Source organism: Seriola dumerili, unplaced genomic scaffold (assembly GCF_002260705.1).
Source record: "Seriola dumerili isolate Sdu_G_001 unplaced genomic scaffold, Sdu_1.0 BDQW01000442.1, whole genome shotgun sequence".
Classification (NCBI taxonomy): Eukaryota; Metazoa; Chordata; class Actinopteri; order Carangiformes; family Carangidae; genus Seriola; species Seriola dumerili.
The window spans coordinates 183,488-200,639 of NW_019174697.1; the positions used below are offsets into that span (position 1 = coordinate 183,488).

Below are 17,152 nucleotides of genomic sequence, written 5' to 3' on the forward strand. Positions count from 1 at the left end.
GACTGTGGCTTTAAAAGTGCAGCTATTTAAAGACAAAGAAAGCCAAGTGCAGAACATTAAAAGCCTCTTTTCCTAATGGACAATTGTGGTGCTAGCGCCAGGGCCTCGAGGTCTGTACACAGGAAAACTCCATTATCACTCTAACTAATGGAGGAGGGAGCGACTTCAAACCAAAAGTGGGGAGAAAGAAAAGAAAACAAGGGAGAGAAAGATGACGCACATGGTACAAAGCAGTGTTTCTTTAATGGAGTCCATCAATAATGTTACTTTCCCGACTTTATTGTGTTTAAAAGCGAGTAGGCATATTATCAATCCTAGACATGGGCAGAAATTAAAGAGCTTTTTTTTCTTGAGTGCATTTTTTAACAGACTTTGAATCAATGTGAAACAAATGTTTGGCAACAGGCTAATGATATCTGTTCAGTTGGCTCCTGCGTCTCTGGAACAAACCCTCTCTCCCCTTCTCTCTCGCTCTTTGCCACCAAGACAAACCCGCAGCCAGTTTACATTCAGACGGGTGCGCTTGTTTTATATAAACAGACAGCCCTTGTGGCAAAGGGTTTGATTAGGAGGAGGCCCGCAAATCCCATTAAAAGTCCATTCGTCCCTCGGTTGGAGTTTGTTTGAAGACAGGAAGAGTAACAAGGGAGGAGGGAGGTGACTGGCAGTCTGTCGTTGTTGTTGTTTCCATGCCAATTTCTGTTTATGCGCTGACGGTTTAAACACAGATATCACCCAGCAGCGAAGAGAGGATCTTCGCCAGTGATGTGGGCAGGAACCGAAGCCCAGTGTCTGCCAGGAGAACCCAAACATGCACTACAGGACCCACAACGTGTTTGTCTGTGGGATTCAAAAACTACCTCCTCAGCGTGATCCGGTCACTGTCTATTATCAGCATCGTAAGAGTGCCATGTTGCTGCTGTTGTGTATGTCCATATGTAGGTTCAGCTATGACCAAATGATACAATATCGAAAATAATAACATGTGCGTGACCATCACCGTCATCGTCATCCTAACAGCTCCTTGGCCTTGGCTGCAAGCAGTTTGTCAATATCCACAGTAATGTTGTCTGCCATCTGCTGAATCTGTGAAGACAGAGGGGGAAGATGGAAAAAAAAATTGAGCTATTATGAATGCACGTATCGGGCACATCTTTGATGACATTATGTAGCTCTGATGTGACTGGACTGATGATGAATTTCTCTACGGTGCTGATTTAGAGCTGCCAAAATATTGTAAAACACTTCCATTATTATATTAAATTCATTCTTAGGCACTGACTTCATGCTTTAGTTGTAATGTCACTTTAGAAAAAGCTGCAGCATTGGATGGTTTGGGCTGCGGCTGCAGTAGTTTCAGGTCTTACTCTTAGTCTCAGTAGAGTCTTAGCTCTAATCATCATCACCTTCTTAAGTCTCATCAGTTTAGTGACTCATCTCTCACATTTGGCCACCTTCCTTCAAATGTCCCTGTGTCAGTCTGTCCTATCAATTAAGAAGCTTTAGGAAGATCACTGAATGCCTCTGTCTTTTTTTCTTTTCCCCCGTCTCGCACCTGTTTTTCTATGAGCCGTATGGTGTCCTCTGAGTGTCCTTCCTTCACCTTTTTGACCTTTGCGACAGAGTTAGATCGGACTCTCCTCAGTGAGTCTTTAGCCTTGTTGCTGAACTCTTTGGCCAGCTTGGCGAGGTTCTCTCTGTGTTCCCGTGTTACTCTGCAAGATAGAGAGGACGTGGGATGGGAGAGAAGACAGAAGACCAAATAGTAAGATAGAAGATGACACGCAAAAAAGAAAAAATTGAGACAGTAACCATCGGTGGGAGACAAGTAAATGGATTACACGACGCACAAGTACATACACACACACACACACACACACACACAAGCTCATCCATACTCTTTTCATGTCCCTGTGTGCTGGTATGTACATAAAATACCAAATACAGAAACAAAATGTGCAAAAACAAAATGATGAAGAAATAATGTTCTCACTTATGCAAAGGGGGGTGCTAAGTGCTCGTAGGCATGAAGTCTAATCATTTTAGTTCTGACTCGTAGCAACCATGTAACAACAATCAGTTCCCGAGGTCTTAGACGAGAGCTGAAACATCCGTCATCCCAACAACTTTGCATTTGTTAATCACTCAAAAAAAAAAAATCATACTTCCCATTTCACTCTCACTTTTTGTCCTTAATTGGCTTTTTTTCGTTGTTTTTGCCTCGGGCACTATTTGCAAACAATCCAAGTGCAGCGTCTATTTACCGCAAACAATACAGCCTAATTACTGATTCCAGGGCCAATCAAGAAGCGCCTTCTCTTTGGAAATGCAAATGGAGGCTCGGAGTGTGCCGAGACTGATTGCAGGGGGAAAGCAGTCTGACTCTTGTGTCCCTCCTCTGCCAGACTAACACCTGCTGCACCATGTGCGCACACACACACACACACACACACACACACACACACACACACACACACACACACACACAAAAACATACATACACATAAACACAGGCTGGCATTTATGCAGACTTACATACACATGTGTGTATATGTAAAAAAAAACAGACAGTATATACACACACAGTGGTTTAGTGAGTGAGTGACAGATAGTTTTGTGTGAAGTTGTTTGACTAGGCAGACAGAAAAAGAGAGAGGGAGAGAGAGAGGGACAGAGAGGCAGAGAGAGAGAGAGTGTGTGACCCGTTCAACATATCAACACACTGGGGGTCTCTCTAACTCTACAGAAAAAGTCAATAAATCTGTCAGTTACAGTTCAGTGTATGGCGACTAAGGGTTTTATTAATAGACTGAAATACAAAACCATGGGTGAGACCTACTGTGAGGCTTAGCTGTGGCAATTTGCATAATGTACTGATGATGTCATTGATTTATGTTTTAATCATTTGGTCTATGATAATGTAATAATAATGTGAAATGTCTGTCACAGGTTACCAGACATATCTCTTAAAATCTTCTGTTCTGTCTGGATAACAGTAAAAAAAAAAAAAAAAACGCACACGCACACGCACACGCACACACACACACACACACACACACACACACACACACACACACCAAAACAATAATTATAAAAAATAACTACAATTAAAATTTTGACAATTCATTGATTAATCTGATCACCCCAATGTTTCTGAACGAGTAGAAGTTAAAATACATGTTGACATCGAAGAGAGGCAATGGGAAAACAGAGGGGCGATAAAGGACGAATAAAAGTGAAAGAGAAACATCAAAAAGAAGGAAAACGTGTTTGCCCATAGCTATGTGTGTGTGTGTGTGTGTGTGTGTTTGAGAATGAGACTCACCTAGGAATGGGCACCCTGATGATTGTCCCGTCCACCTCTGGGTTTAAGTTCATGCTACTCTCTCTCAGGGCACGGGTGGCAGCCGCTGTAGCCTGGGGGCGAGCACACACACTCAACACACCACACACACACACAACACAACATACACACACACACCACCACCACACGACACAACACCAGCATCACCACAAACCCACACAACACACACACACACACACACACACACACACATGAATGTGTGCTTCGCTTTGAGCACTGGTGTGAATTGAAAAGCAACCATACAACTGCAGGTAGTGGCCCAGCTCCAGCTGGCAATCATTAAGGTGTTATATTGTGCATGTAGTGTGTGTATGTGTGTGTTTGGGTGATGTGTGTGAGTGTGTTTGTGTGTGTGTGTCAGGGGAAGCCCATGCAGTGTGGAAGTGCCTCGGGCCACTGTCAGCGCTCGGCCCTGTGGGACGAGACTGAGGGGTTGCAGGGCAGGGCGCTGACCCCTGGTGACCTCATAGGAGAGTCTGCTTGTGCTTGTGTATGATACATGGATACCCACACATGCACACGCAAACATATACACAGTTGTGCTTCGGGGTGTGTATGTGTATTTAATGTTGACACAGATTCAAGCACTACAATGTCTACTACTGCAATGTTTTTACTGAAAGGCGATTCAGTCACGATCAGTCTCAAACCAGCGAAAATGCATGAGATTCCTTTTAAATCTGGAATCAACATGTCTAATGTTGTTTGTGGCATAAAAACCTTTGTGTAAATACAATCGTGACACAGCAATGATCTGATCACCAAAACTGATTTCCGAGATTAGCTACACATTAGTTACACTATATTAGGAGCACAAATCAAGAATTTCTAAGACCGATACTGATATTGATCAACCAATAGTAATCAATTTTTTTTTTAACACAAACACATAACTTTTACAAAAATCTTGAAACGGATCCCATAGATTTATATTTTTAAAGAATTGTGACCAGGACATTGTGAAGGATATTTTACAGTTGAAAATTCACCTCGCTTCTGGTGGACAAACACACTGTTATTAAATTATGTCGAACCTACTTTGGCATTTCTGAACTGCAATTTCTTGCTACTCCGACATATACAGTTAAGCATGTACACATCAACCGATATGTCAGTTTAGTTCTAGTCAAAAATTACTGCTGCCTTATGTAAACTTGGTCTAAACTATCACTGGTCTAAACATCTGCACAAAATGTCATTCTTCTCAGCTGTTGTCCAAAATATCTTCATAAAAAACAAAGCCAATATTTCCAAAACACCATCTGTCATCTTTATAAAGGACGGAGATAATCAGAGGGGAATGACAAGAAGAGCATTATGTGTTTTGGGTGGGAACAAGTGTGGACACTGGCTGGAGAGGCAGCTGTGCTGTAAATGCTACATGATATCTCAACACAAGATCAGACAAAGATGTTGAGAGGTTCTGAAAAGTGTTGCTTTACAGTCATAAAATACTTTGATAATATTAGCAAACTTTGAGCTCTTTGTAATTTTATTTAAAATGTTATTTCTATTTGTTTGGCAGACAGAGCAAGCAGCAGAAAAAGAAGCTTGCATGAAACTCGTTGGTAAATATTAAAACAGCTTTCACATATGTGAAACATAAAGACATTATCCACCATATACAACACAATCCCTCGGCCCAGCAAACACTACATTAAAACCAGAGAGCTGCAGTTAAACAGTTCATACACACAAGGGGGAGGAAGCCAAATCCTTTGAATCACTGAAAACAAAGTCACACTCCTCAAACCAATTCTGCAACCACATGACAATTCCCTTAGCTGAGCTTTACAAAGTGTGCAAATGAGCAATGCAAGGAATAAGAGCGAATCATTTCCTCTTCTTTTTTTAAAAAACCTCTTTCTACCCTACTCCCCTTTCTCGACAGCTCCCTCTGGCCTCTTCCGCTGAGGGAAAGAAATGGCAGAGAGATTAAAGGAATTTATTTGTGTGCATTAAATTAATTCATGAAGTTTCTTTTCCTATGTTAAAATCATCCGGAGTGCAGGCCTCTGGTTGCTCCCTTTGAGTGTGGGGTGATAGATTCAGCCCATACCTATGTTTGATTGTTCTCAGCATCAAATTCATCACCGTTTCCCCTCTCCGACGTTCACTCCGGTGGTTACGGAAAACCGAGCGGAATTTCTCTGGAAAGGCCGAGCAGGCTCTGGTTAATATGTTTGAGAGGAAGAGAAATTACACTGAAGTTTCACATCAAACGCTGATGGCCCGGTTCAAAGCAAAGAGGCGAGTGTAGTGGAATGTGTGTGAGAGCTTGTGTGTGTGTGTGTGTGTGTGTACATGTATTAAAAGGGAGTCCCGAAGAAAACAAAGTTTTACTTTAAGAAAAAAGTGATGGGATGCTTAAACACGCACATACACCAAATTGCCTCCTGATCTAAAGCTGTTAGCTGTTGTTAGTTCCACTGTGTCTTCCCAGGCCGCTCCTAATGAATGAATGGAAAACAATGGTAGGGCCTCTGGAGTGCCTGGTAATGGATAGACATCATTATAAGCCTATTAGGTCTGGGTAGTGAGGACTCACCCCTGTGTGGGACATGGGTAACACAGGGCACGACAGGATAGCATGTGTGTGCATGAGTGTGTCTGTTGCCTCGTGTGTGGTCTGTGGTCGGAGTTTCGGGGAAGGAAAAAGACTCACCGGTGGACCATTCAGCCCGATTCAGGTTGAGGGCTGGATTCCAGATTTGAGATGCTGATAATTACTTAGATTTGCAAGTTGTTTTGTGATATTGGTACAAAGGAGAACAAAAAGGTGAAACCACAACCCCCAATGTTAAAAAACGGTGACTGGTAGAAAAACAGAAGGTGGAGGAAGATATTTGCAAAAGCAGTTTTTTTTTTTTATTGTAACAGACAGGTGGTTCTCCACAAGAACAAACTTCCTTTCAATGTCATTTACGCTTACAAAAACTGGTTAATATCTTTGAATTCTTCAAGAACTACTGTAAATTTGTAGGAACACAGTCGCTTAACTGTGGAACAGGTTACAATATTGTGTTAGAATGTGTAATTGCTTGTCTATAAGATCTTAATCTTTATTTATTCCCTCTACCTATTTTATTGTGTCTATTTTAGTCATGCTAATGGAATGGCAATGTCAGCCGGTTGGTCCACCACTTTGGTCCAGACTGAAATATCTCTGTAACTGATGGATGGATTTCCATGATATTTTATACAGGCATTCATGGTCCCCAAAGTCAAAGTTTCCAATTATCCTGAGAAATATCTCAACATCTACTGGAAGGATTGGCACAAAATTTGGTACAAAAATTCATGATCCCCAGAATATGAATCCTAGTGATCCTGACAATCCCACTAGTGCCACAATGATGTTGAAATTTTGGGTTGTTCTGGGTTAAATGTCTCAACACCTATTGGATGAATTGCCATGAAATTTGCAACATACGATATTTGACACTTTGGTTTATGAACAAATACCAAATAAAATTGCCATTCCAATCTGCCTCAGTTGTACGTTTTGTTTATTGCTAATAAGGAAATATCATCATGCTAATACGCTAAACTAAGATGGGGAACACAGTCTAAACATTAAACCTTCTAAACACCAGCATGTTGGCATTGTCATTTTCAGCATGCTGATGTTAGCATTTAGCTCAAAGCCTCACGCTGCTGCTACAGTCATGTTTTATTCTGCATTTTGGCCTCTGAGTAACATATTACAGTATAGAAGCCAGCATCACTTGTAAGGTGGTGTCTTTCATTATTCCTATGCATCTCAACAGACTTCAGTTGTCAGGTGGTACGTACAAATGCTTCATTCTTGTCTCTTTGTTCTTTTGGATTTTCATAATAAAGCTATGCTAAAGCTTTGAGTTTGTCACACTTTTACCATACCATGCATATAAACTTATGAAATGTGTGTTTACATGGTGTTTTACATACCAGTTTAGTCTCTTTTTCACAGCCCTTTGAGCAAAACTTTCACTAAAAGACTTGAACTTTGCATCTCAAACAAAACACTATACAGGCTACTTGTTTATTAGCTCAATGGCTAATGAGCTCAAAAAGAACTATGAGTACATAGAGAATGAGAATATACTATCATGAGTACTGACAGTCTGTCAACATATGATTGCATAATGTTGTGTTAAGTGCTAAAAAAGCACATTTAGATTTTCCAGACCACCGGAAAGTCTGGCCACTAAAACTCTGCTTTGCCCCCATGTGCAAAATTTCTATCTGGAGCTCTGATTAGGACAGCATTGTATCATCTACAAAGCAAGAGGGAGAGAAAAAGGATTGAAAAAAGAAAAATAATCTATTCCTTCCTAACCTGAGGGTAAAATGAGGTCATTTCCTATTCTGTGACAACTCACACACAGGCTTAACCACATCTCTGTGCAAGCACACACAGAGTTTAGGTTCTTGTTGCTATCTTTCACCCCAGAACAAAGAGCTCCCCGAGTCATCAATCAATTAGCATCTGAGACACAGTGGGAGGGAGAGAGGCAGGTCAGGTTTCATTTACACACACTGATGTGGGATTCTGGTCTGGCTCACTTTTCCTTCAGTGAGGACTGTCTATCTGTCTGTGCTTTGGATTATTTTTACAAAGCTTTTAGTTACTGTGTTCTTGTCTGTATGAGACAAACAAATACTAGTAGGGAGAATCTGTATCCGGTGTGGGTTCTTGTGCTTGGCTCTTTGTGTGTGTAAGTGTGTGTGTGTGTGTGTGATCGTCTTACTTCAGGGAAGCTGCTCATGTTGACCATAATGAGCTGAGGTGATTTCATGGAGATCTGACCCAGCTGGTTGAGAGGGAACTTTCCATCTTGAGTCGGCACCACAATGTGATCCAGGGCTCCTAAACAAATACAGATAAATGGAATTGTTTAATTACTTTATTTATTTATCCATATTGATAGTCATTGATAGTGTATCTGTACATCTGCAGGTTGGTTTTATCATCCAATATCGAACATATCAACATCTGTAAACTGTAGCTGTGAAAGTTTTATAGGCTGCATTTTATGTATATTTGACATTATTTTTCTAAATTAAAGGGGACTATAGTTTTGTAGATATGTTCATACATATTATTTAAATAATTTAATGTTCAAATGTGTCTATTGTACAAAATTCATTGTCACCTTCTATTGACAGTTACTGCCATTATTGATTATAAAGTTTATTGTTTTATATTATCTGTAAATGTATGTCTCTATTTATACGTACGTTTATAACAAATGCTTGTTATGGTTGTGTGTTTATGTTTATGTATGTGTTTATGTAAAAAAAAGAATGTTATCCAATATCTTGTTTTATTTTCTCAAATATCAATATCAGCCGCAAAGATCCAGTATCAATTCAGGCTCTAGTAAATGTGGTTTTTGCTTTTCTCATTTGATGACACTGTTTCCATGAAAAGTTAATATAAAGGAAAATGTACAGTCAATTATTCAGACTGACATACATATACATATTAACAAATAAATGGACAGAGAGATGAATGTGCAGTAGAAGTCGCTGACTGCATGACAAAAAAATAAAAATAAACAGAGACCACTGTCAGACTGTTCAGTTTCCATGATCTACCGTCTCTCTGCGCTGTCAACACCGAAAGAAGCAAAGGTAAGTTTGACGACACGAGCTGACTTCTGTCCCTTCCTTCCTCCCTCCCTCTGTCACCCTCTTCGTCTCTCCTCTTCCTCCCTCACTCCACCCATACACCCCTCTCCCCCCTCCTCCATCTGGCTAACCTCAGACGCAGTTGTTTCCTTCTTCTCCAACTCTGCCTTACATCACTCGCTCCCTGCTTACCCAGTGGGGGTTGTGCTGCTGGTGGTGGTGTGTGTACTTGTGTGTGGAGAAGGGGGGTGGAGGGTTGAAGGGGAGGTGAGCCAATGGTGTAATTTTCTCTGTATGATCAATTTATCATATGATTTCAAGGGCAAACAAAAAACATAGATCTACCGATCATAGATTAGACACAGAAGAAGATATTAAAAATAAAAGGTTGCTATGATGTGATGAAATGAATACAGATTATAGAAAGGCCACACCCCAGCTGACTCGGTGACATACTATCTATCTGCCAATTATTCTGTCCGCGTCCGTGTGCGGGTTTAAACCTGCCTGTCCCATTGTTGATTATTATTACTGATCTCGCAGTGTCTGTGTATATTCAGCCCGTTCATGTCCATATCTGTGAACTTCTGGCTGTCCATCTTTGTTACCTGTGCCTTGACAATGAGCACCTACACATCTGCTAGTACTTAGGGAGGGCATCCAGACAGACAGACAGTTGTTTCCTTAGCTACAAATATGGAGGGTGAGGAGGGGGTACAGGGGGTTGAGAGACAGGTGAGAGCGCATCTGCCAAATATCAGAAGTTTGGCAAAATTATTCTTTATTGAAATATTACATGTGATATAAATGTACACTACACTACACATATTTTACTTTTAGTCACTAACAAAACATCAATCAGGTCACATTATTTGTAAACTACATATGAGTGTCGAGGTGACCTAGCTGTGAGGACAGATCCCATACTGTGATATCAAACATCCCCAGTTCAATTCCTTCCCAGAGACCATGTCAGCTCCCCCTGTCTCTCCCCTCATTTCCTGTCACTTCTTGATTGTCCACCTTGGAATAAAGGCAAAATGCCCAAAAATGCACATGCAAACCTGCCAAGGTTAGCTGTAAAATGTGGACCATCCGTATCAGGTGGTCTCTGTGCAGCTGTTTGGTCTGCACCACAGCTCGAATGACACCGTACTCAACTGGATGAATGAGCGAGCATGTCCGTTACCGTTTAAACCGTGCCAACCGGATTAAGTGTGAACACAACCTTAATGTGCTGTGATGAACTCATGAGGTTTTATGACACTTTTAGCCAAGATGCAGTACTAACAAGACTGAGGGTCGACAGTCGTACCAGCGGCTCTGTATTTGGACACAGCTGTGCTTTGAGATGATACTAACATGTCTTAGTTTAGGGGTTTAGCGTGCTAACATTTTGCCAACTAGCTGCTACACATCAGCATGTTAACAGTGTCATGTTAAGTATGTTGGCATGCTGAGGTTAGGATTTCGGCTGTAGACTCACCGTTAGACGTCTTATCCACAGAGAGGCGTCCTTGTTTCTATTTTCAGACCACTTAACTGATTTACTTGTGTTTTCCAGCAAAGCTATAAATAACATTTATGATTATTAAGCTCCAATAGCTCTTTTCTTCAACTGAGAAGACCTCTAGGTACAGACAAGGTGCTTTGAGGCATTTAAAAAATATTTTTCCTGTACTGTTGTTGTTGTTGCTCTAAGTCTCAGTCCACTCTCTCTTCAAGTTTCCATGGAAACAGATAGTTTTCAGGCCAGATTACCCATATGTGACTAACCACAATATGGCGGTCACAGCATTGATCCCTTCTCTCTGCGTTTATATGTGACCTTCTGCTTTACACCACACAAACAAACACATGCACTCGTACAGTATGCATTCATGGCAACACACAATAGTGCATACAGACACACACACACACACACACACACACACACACACACACTTAATGAGAGCCAGATGAGAGGTTCATGAAACAAACACACACACTCGCACCAGACGCACACACACATTCAGACAACTGACGTCATTCCATTCCACCATCTCATCTCATCCTGTCAGCTCTAAGTCCTGCTGCCTCCCTGGATTACTGTGCAGCTGGACAGAAGAGAGGGGGATGGACGGAGTGGAGGAGAGCAGTGAGGGATACGCAGATGGAGGGAGAAGACAGGGTGGATGACAGGATGGAGGGACAGAGGCAACAATGGCGAGAGATAGAGAAGGAGAACAGAGGAGATGGAGGGAGTGAAGCAGAACTCTTAAAATTCTTGAACTTTTGTTCACAGGGCAAAAGTTTCCGTATGGATCAATAAGAAACTTTAATTAAGAGGTATGAGACAGAGTTTGAAAGTATCATGTGCAGAAGCCAAAATATGAAGCTGGGAATTATTGGAAAAACAAGAGAAGAGTAAGTAAGAGAAGGATAAAGGGAGGGGCTGAAGAAAATGACTCAGAGCAAAAAACTGTTGAATGATGAATGTTGGAAGAAAAAAAAAAGAGGTTGAGAAAGAGATGAAAACTGAACAGATAAATAACAGTGAAACGGTTGGATCAAGATTACAAGTGGAGACATTGAGGGTTTAACCATAAAACTCAAGGCTGTGTTTGTGCTTCTGTGTGTCTGCATGTTAGGCAAGAGAAAACAATGGCACTGTGAGCAAATCTAACATCAGAGAGAGGGGAAGGAGGGAAAGCAGGAGAAACTCAGGACACTTCCAGGTTTGAAGTCTGACTCCAGCGTCTGCCTCCTCCCGTGGGAGCTTCCATTACACACCCCACCTCTTACTACCCGAGCCCGGCTCCCATTTGTTAGAACCCAAAGGCAAAGGGTCATGACCTGGATGTAGTCCGGGAAACAGAGGTCAAACTGGGGTCAAGGTGAGGTCACACGAGGCTCTCCTCACTCTCAGCCCTTGGGCGATTTGTCAGGTAGATGCAAAGAGGAAGACTCACCAACTTATGTCCTAAAGTATGTGCTGTGGTATTAAAAGGTCTCATGATGCACATGACAAATTGTCAACAGAGGATGCAACAAACATCTTGTATAGTGAAGAATAGAAGTCTGAGAAGAACAGGCACGTCTGTGGAAATGCAACTGAAATGCAATATGTGGAAACATTGGTCTCAACATTTTATCATTCTGACAGCAAACATCCAGGAGACCAGACACATAGCTTTGAAAATAGAACATGTGTATGGGCAATAGATAAAAAAAAAAAAAAAACTGTTGCGATTTATTTTCACGAGGCTAGCTATGAGGGCTGACATCAACATGGGGATTACTAGTGAGAATGAAATTAAATAAAAGGAAGATTACTAAGACATAACCGGCTGCAGCTGTCACATAGACAGTATGTACTTGAATGTGGTATATGCTATTCAGGCTAAATCCACACGTGTCTTAGTTTGAAAACTTTTGCTACATTTACATTTGGCCTCCACACTACTACTAAACAGACACTTTTGGAAACAATGAAGCGGACACCCGCCTCGCGTCCTGATTGGGTCTAATCAGCCATAACTACCAGTATTGAATGCTACATGGGTAACGGATTAGATGCGTTGCTGACCTTGTTGTCTGTGTAAGCAGCTGTTGTGCAGTTAGACACTACATTGTAATGCTACAACTGCTGTTCCTGTTCCTCATTCTTAGTATTTTCTAGTAGACGACCTGCTTCCTGTTTACACCGGCACGGGGACGCCCAGTGTACATGAACTGTCACGTCATATGCGTTTTCAGGTGTGTTAGCATGGAGGGAGATCGTTTCTGATACAGAGACGAAATTGTCATCTGGACAGAGATCGTTTTAAAATGAAAATGTATTAATGGGGGGCGTAGCCTCAATTTACTGCATTTGTTCTATTGTTCTTGCTTGTTTTTCTTCATTAACAATCTATTAACAATACTAGGAAATGATTAACTGAGCCAAAAAATTAAGTGAGTATACTGTCATTGCTTTTATTATTCTGCAATTTATCACTATTGTTTATTTATTGTTGCAGACAGCTAGTTAAGTAAACTCTTATGTGTTATTTTTGTCTCCTATAAGGTGACTTACATTTTGAACGTGTGAGTCAATGTATTTGTGCTGGTTTTGTGTCTTTGGTAACTGATCAGTTGTGTATTTGAGAGTGTAAAAGTGTGAGAAACAAAAGGAGAGTGACGTCAGGAGACACAAAACGTGAGAGAGAGACCAGGAAAGAAAGAGAGAAAAGCAGAATACCTGGCGAGGTTCGGAAGCCGAGGTTGCGTGTGAAGTCATCTTTGAGCGCATTGAGAATGGCTGTCATGTCCTCCTTCACTTCATCCAGACTGATGACGTCTTCCACCAGAGCTGAATTAATATTCACCTTAGCCGACTGGCCTTTTGCCTTAGCTTGGAAGATGAAGAGAGGGAAAGAAGGATTGAGGAATGGAGACTCATATCTAAGACAAATTATGTCTACTCAAGTAGCCCACATCCAGATTTAAAACAAATGTGAACTCCGGTGTTTGTAATCTGTGCACTGACCTTTTGCCTTCTTGGTGGCATAGAGCCTGGTGCATGCAGCAGGGTAACAGGTGTTGCCGGGGCACAGTAGCGGGGCACTGACCCTGGAAGTGACGAGGGGAGACCTGACCTGTCGCACCAGGGACTGACACAGCAGAGGTCGCAGCAGGCTCAGATGATTCAAAGCCATAACTAAATAAGAACATACAGTATAAATGTTGTCAGAGGTAAAATAGTGCTACTGAATTTGGTGTAACATCACTTAGTTTTAAATTTCATAGAATCACAGGTTATTCACAGATCACTTGAAGTCAGTTGTAATATTTATCAAAATGAAGCAATAACTCATATCAGCCAGTAGGAGGTAGGCCTACATCTTGTACTGACATTACAGTGCCATAGTCTGCTTTTCCCTTCACAACTATCTGATGATAATGCGCAACAAAAATGATGAAGGAAACAGTAGAAACAAAGCCGTCAAATCCTATATTTTCTGTGCATCCTCTTTGAAGTCTATAAGGAGTAGGATTTTTTTTCATTAAAGGACATATGTTTGATTTTTGACCATATAAATTACAAGTATATTCAAATACATACAGTAGCTCAAGAGATCAACTTACAAATCATTATTTCTTCTATTTGTCATCTGATCGTCATCAAATATATCAGCCTGTTTGTGGTTTAAAAACCTTAAACATGTTAGGAAACCGTTCCCATAGGAGTGGATAATATGGATAAAATCCATTTATGCAAGATATCCAATTTACCAAAGTAAATGTACTGTTATATCACAATACCAGTATGCACAGTGAAGTGCATGCACTGATATGATAGTCCAAAATGTCAGCCATGAAAAAGGCCTGTAACTTTTTCAACAAATCAATTAATGGTTCAAATGAAACAACGAACAAACAATGAAAGATTTCAAGTTTCACTAATTGGATCACGGACTGTATGTTTAAGCAGAATTTGACGATACAATCCACAGATTAGGAAAAGATGCACATATAAATACAGTCACATATCCAAGCTGTTGTAACTTCCTGCACTCAACTCCACAGGCTACATTACATGCAGTTACACTTAAGTCACCATGCTCTTTCTCTTCCTCTTACACACAGACAAATCTTTGGGATAAAAACTAAGTCTGCACTCAGCCCACGCACAGTTGTTTGGGCATTCCTGAAGGGGAACCTCCCAATCAAAAAAAAAAAAACACACAACACCATGAGACCAGCCACATCTTTTCTATGGATGAACCGCCTCCCACCTCGCAAACTGGCTCTCGAGTGTGAACTGTGTCACTGAACCTCAGCGACACACACAAGCACAGGCAAACTCTCAGATATCGAAGCCCACAGACACAAACACACACTAAAGCCGGTCTTTCACAGTCAGTGGCTGTGAACAGCTCGCGGTGTACTGCAGCCTGACTGACATCCTCCATTGTCTGGTGTGTATTTGTAACTGTAAACTTAAAGCTGTGAGGGGAAACAAACCATACTGCTGCAGTAAAAACTATTTGGACACACATGAGAGGAGCTTTTACTGAATGCACCATATTTCTGAGACACTTTTTTCTGGGAAATGATGAAGAAACTGAATAATTTTCAGCTTAAAGCCCCAATAACTTCTGAAACAAAATGGAGTAGAGACAAAAAAGCTGAGTAATTTTCCCCACCCATCCAAGAGGCATTAATTAAATGTTCAGTAAAGTCATTGGTTTGACATCTTTTTTTGGATATCTGTTGACTCACAAATCTGAGATATTTTTGAAATGTAAAGAGTAAAGGTAGAGTTGGTCATTTTAATTCTCTTCACATTTCAAGCTATTTCAAGCTATTAAAAGTTATTCAGATGTTTCAGAAATCTTGATATAGTAATATTTCAAGTTTTCATGTACATTGGAGGCAATACGACTATTTTTTTCTTGTCTTGTTAAGACTTCTCATCACCAGTCATGAGTCCAAACACGCCCAGTGAAACCCACCCCAAGAAATGTTAGTCACCAAAAAAATTATGTTGGAGAAATGCTGAATCCCTTTATTTTAGTGAAATTTGAATGTATTTGCTGTAATGAAGTTTTGAATCAAAAAATTTGCCTTAAATAACCCATCATCTGTAATCTGTGGATTGTAAACAGTACTGGTCTCAGTGTCCTCACAAAAGTTACAACCATGTCACTAGTCCCTGATGTTAGTCCAAGATAATTTACCGACACCCAAACATATCCCAATGGCAATATTTAGGCAAGACTGCGGACCACCACCTACAACAGAAACCCATAATAGGTATCCATGGCTGGCAGGTTTCCTGTCATGCTGATATGATACGGTGCACTACAGCAGAGCAAATAGGCTGAGATGTGGGACAGTGACAGATCTCTTTAGAGGGGAAGTCGAGCAGAAAAAGTGAAGCACAGGTGTTCAGTGGGATACTGTAGCCTCATATCCTGTAGGTTTTACACAGAGCAGCAGCTGCAGACACACCTCTGCTTCTTCCAGTGGCAAGCCAGCTGGTGAGCCCGCATGATTTCTCCTCTGTACACTTTACAGCTTGAGCAGAAAATAATGCAGCGGTGTATCTGACAATGCTCTGCCTTGTCAAAAAAAAAAACTGTTCACACTGGGGCAGTGACTTATGATTATTTTAATCATCAATTCATCTCTCTAAGTCTCTCTTTTTGTTTAATTGATTGATTGTTTAATCTATGAAGTGTCAGAAAATGCTTCCTAGAGCCCAATGTGACGCCTTCAAATTGCTTTTTTTAGGCCACTGTGCTCAGTAAAGTTACCAGTCCAAATTATTCATATTACAATGCTATAAAACAGAAAAAATGTCCTTACATTTTAGAAGCTTGAACCAGCATATGACATTTTTGCTCATAGACTAATCTTTCTGCACTAGATCACAAAATAAACACACTGGTCTATTTAAGTAACAAGAAACTGGCTTGACTGACTGATAATATATCTATAATGAATCTGATTTTTACCAAAAGGTATCCCTGACAACTGAAAATGACACTTCAGTTGAACTTTTATATCGTCACAGTCCACTGAGAGGAACATACACCGGGAAACTTCACGTGTGATATTCCAGTGAACAGATATGTGGATTCCACTCGGGAAAGTGTTTGGGTTATCATTATTGATCTTTTCTATGTTATTCAGTCCCAAAGGTGGCAACAGGCTGATTCAGATCATTATTATTTAATTGATACTCGAGTAAAATTATGAAAGTAGTGGTGGCTGTCGAGGCTGAAACTATATTAAGTAACAAACATACACACGTAGTTAAGAAAACTAGCTGGTCCTGACACTTTATGTAAGTGGAATGTGAAGGTCGGTGCTGTGATGTCGGTGTGCACGTCATGGGCAAAAACCGACATAAAACACTGCTAAATATAGTACTTCCTTTGATTTCTGTTATTCAAATGTAAATAATCCCAAAACTCTACTTACTTTCAGGTTTAAAGTCTTTACAGAGGCTTGTTAGCTGCAGAGAGAGACATCAGGGAAAAGCCACATTTGATATGTTTATTGTCATCACTACGCGCCGGTGTTTGGCCACATCCGGGTCGGTGTTTGAAAGTGAACACGGGTTGCACCGAATGAGTGGGGTTCCTATGTGAAACGAAAAACGACATAGACCGAAGAGACTCAATGAGGCCGGGGGGTACC

General features: G+C 40.8%; 1 protein-coding gene across 2 annotated transcripts; it reads right to left on the reverse strand.

The window, feature by feature from the left end:
• Nucleotides 1-224: 224 nt before the first annotated feature.
• Nucleotides 225-17,019, reverse strand: mrrf (mitochondrial ribosome recycling factor). 2 transcript variants are annotated; one of them, XM_022762135.1, is made up of 7 exons: nt 16,934-17,019; nt 13,491-13,661; nt 13,203-13,355; nt 8,098-8,216; nt 3,326-3,417; nt 1,604-1,715; nt 225-1,086 (listed from the first exon to the last, which is right to left on the reverse strand). In XM_022762135.1, the coding sequence occupies exons 2-7, from the start codon at nt 13,657-13,659 to the stop codon at nt 1,009-1,011; spliced, it is 723 nt and encodes a 240-aa protein (XP_022617856.1). In that variant the 5' UTR covers nt 13,660-13,661; nt 16,934-17,019; the 3' UTR covers nt 225-1,008. The 2 variants fall into 2 exon arrangements, with proteins under 2 accessions (XP_022617856.1, XP_022617855.1); XM_022762134.1 differs by having other exon boundaries at nt 1,556-1,715.
• Between the last annotated feature and the right edge of the window lie 133 nt (nt 17,020-17,152).

Coding starts and splice junctions, on each gene's coding strand:
- mrrf (XM_022762134.1), bottom strand. CDS start 13,659: ATGGCTTTGAATCATCTGAGCCTGCTGCGACCTCTGCTGTGTCAGTCC. Junction 13,356..13,490: donor TGCCACCAAGAAGGCAAAAG/GTCAGTGCACAG, acceptor TCATCTTCCAAG/CTAAGGCAAAAGGCCAGTCG. Junction 8,217..13,202: donor CGGCTTCCGAACCTCGCCAG/GTATTCTGCTTT, acceptor GTATTTGTTTAG/GAGCCCTGGATCACATTGTG.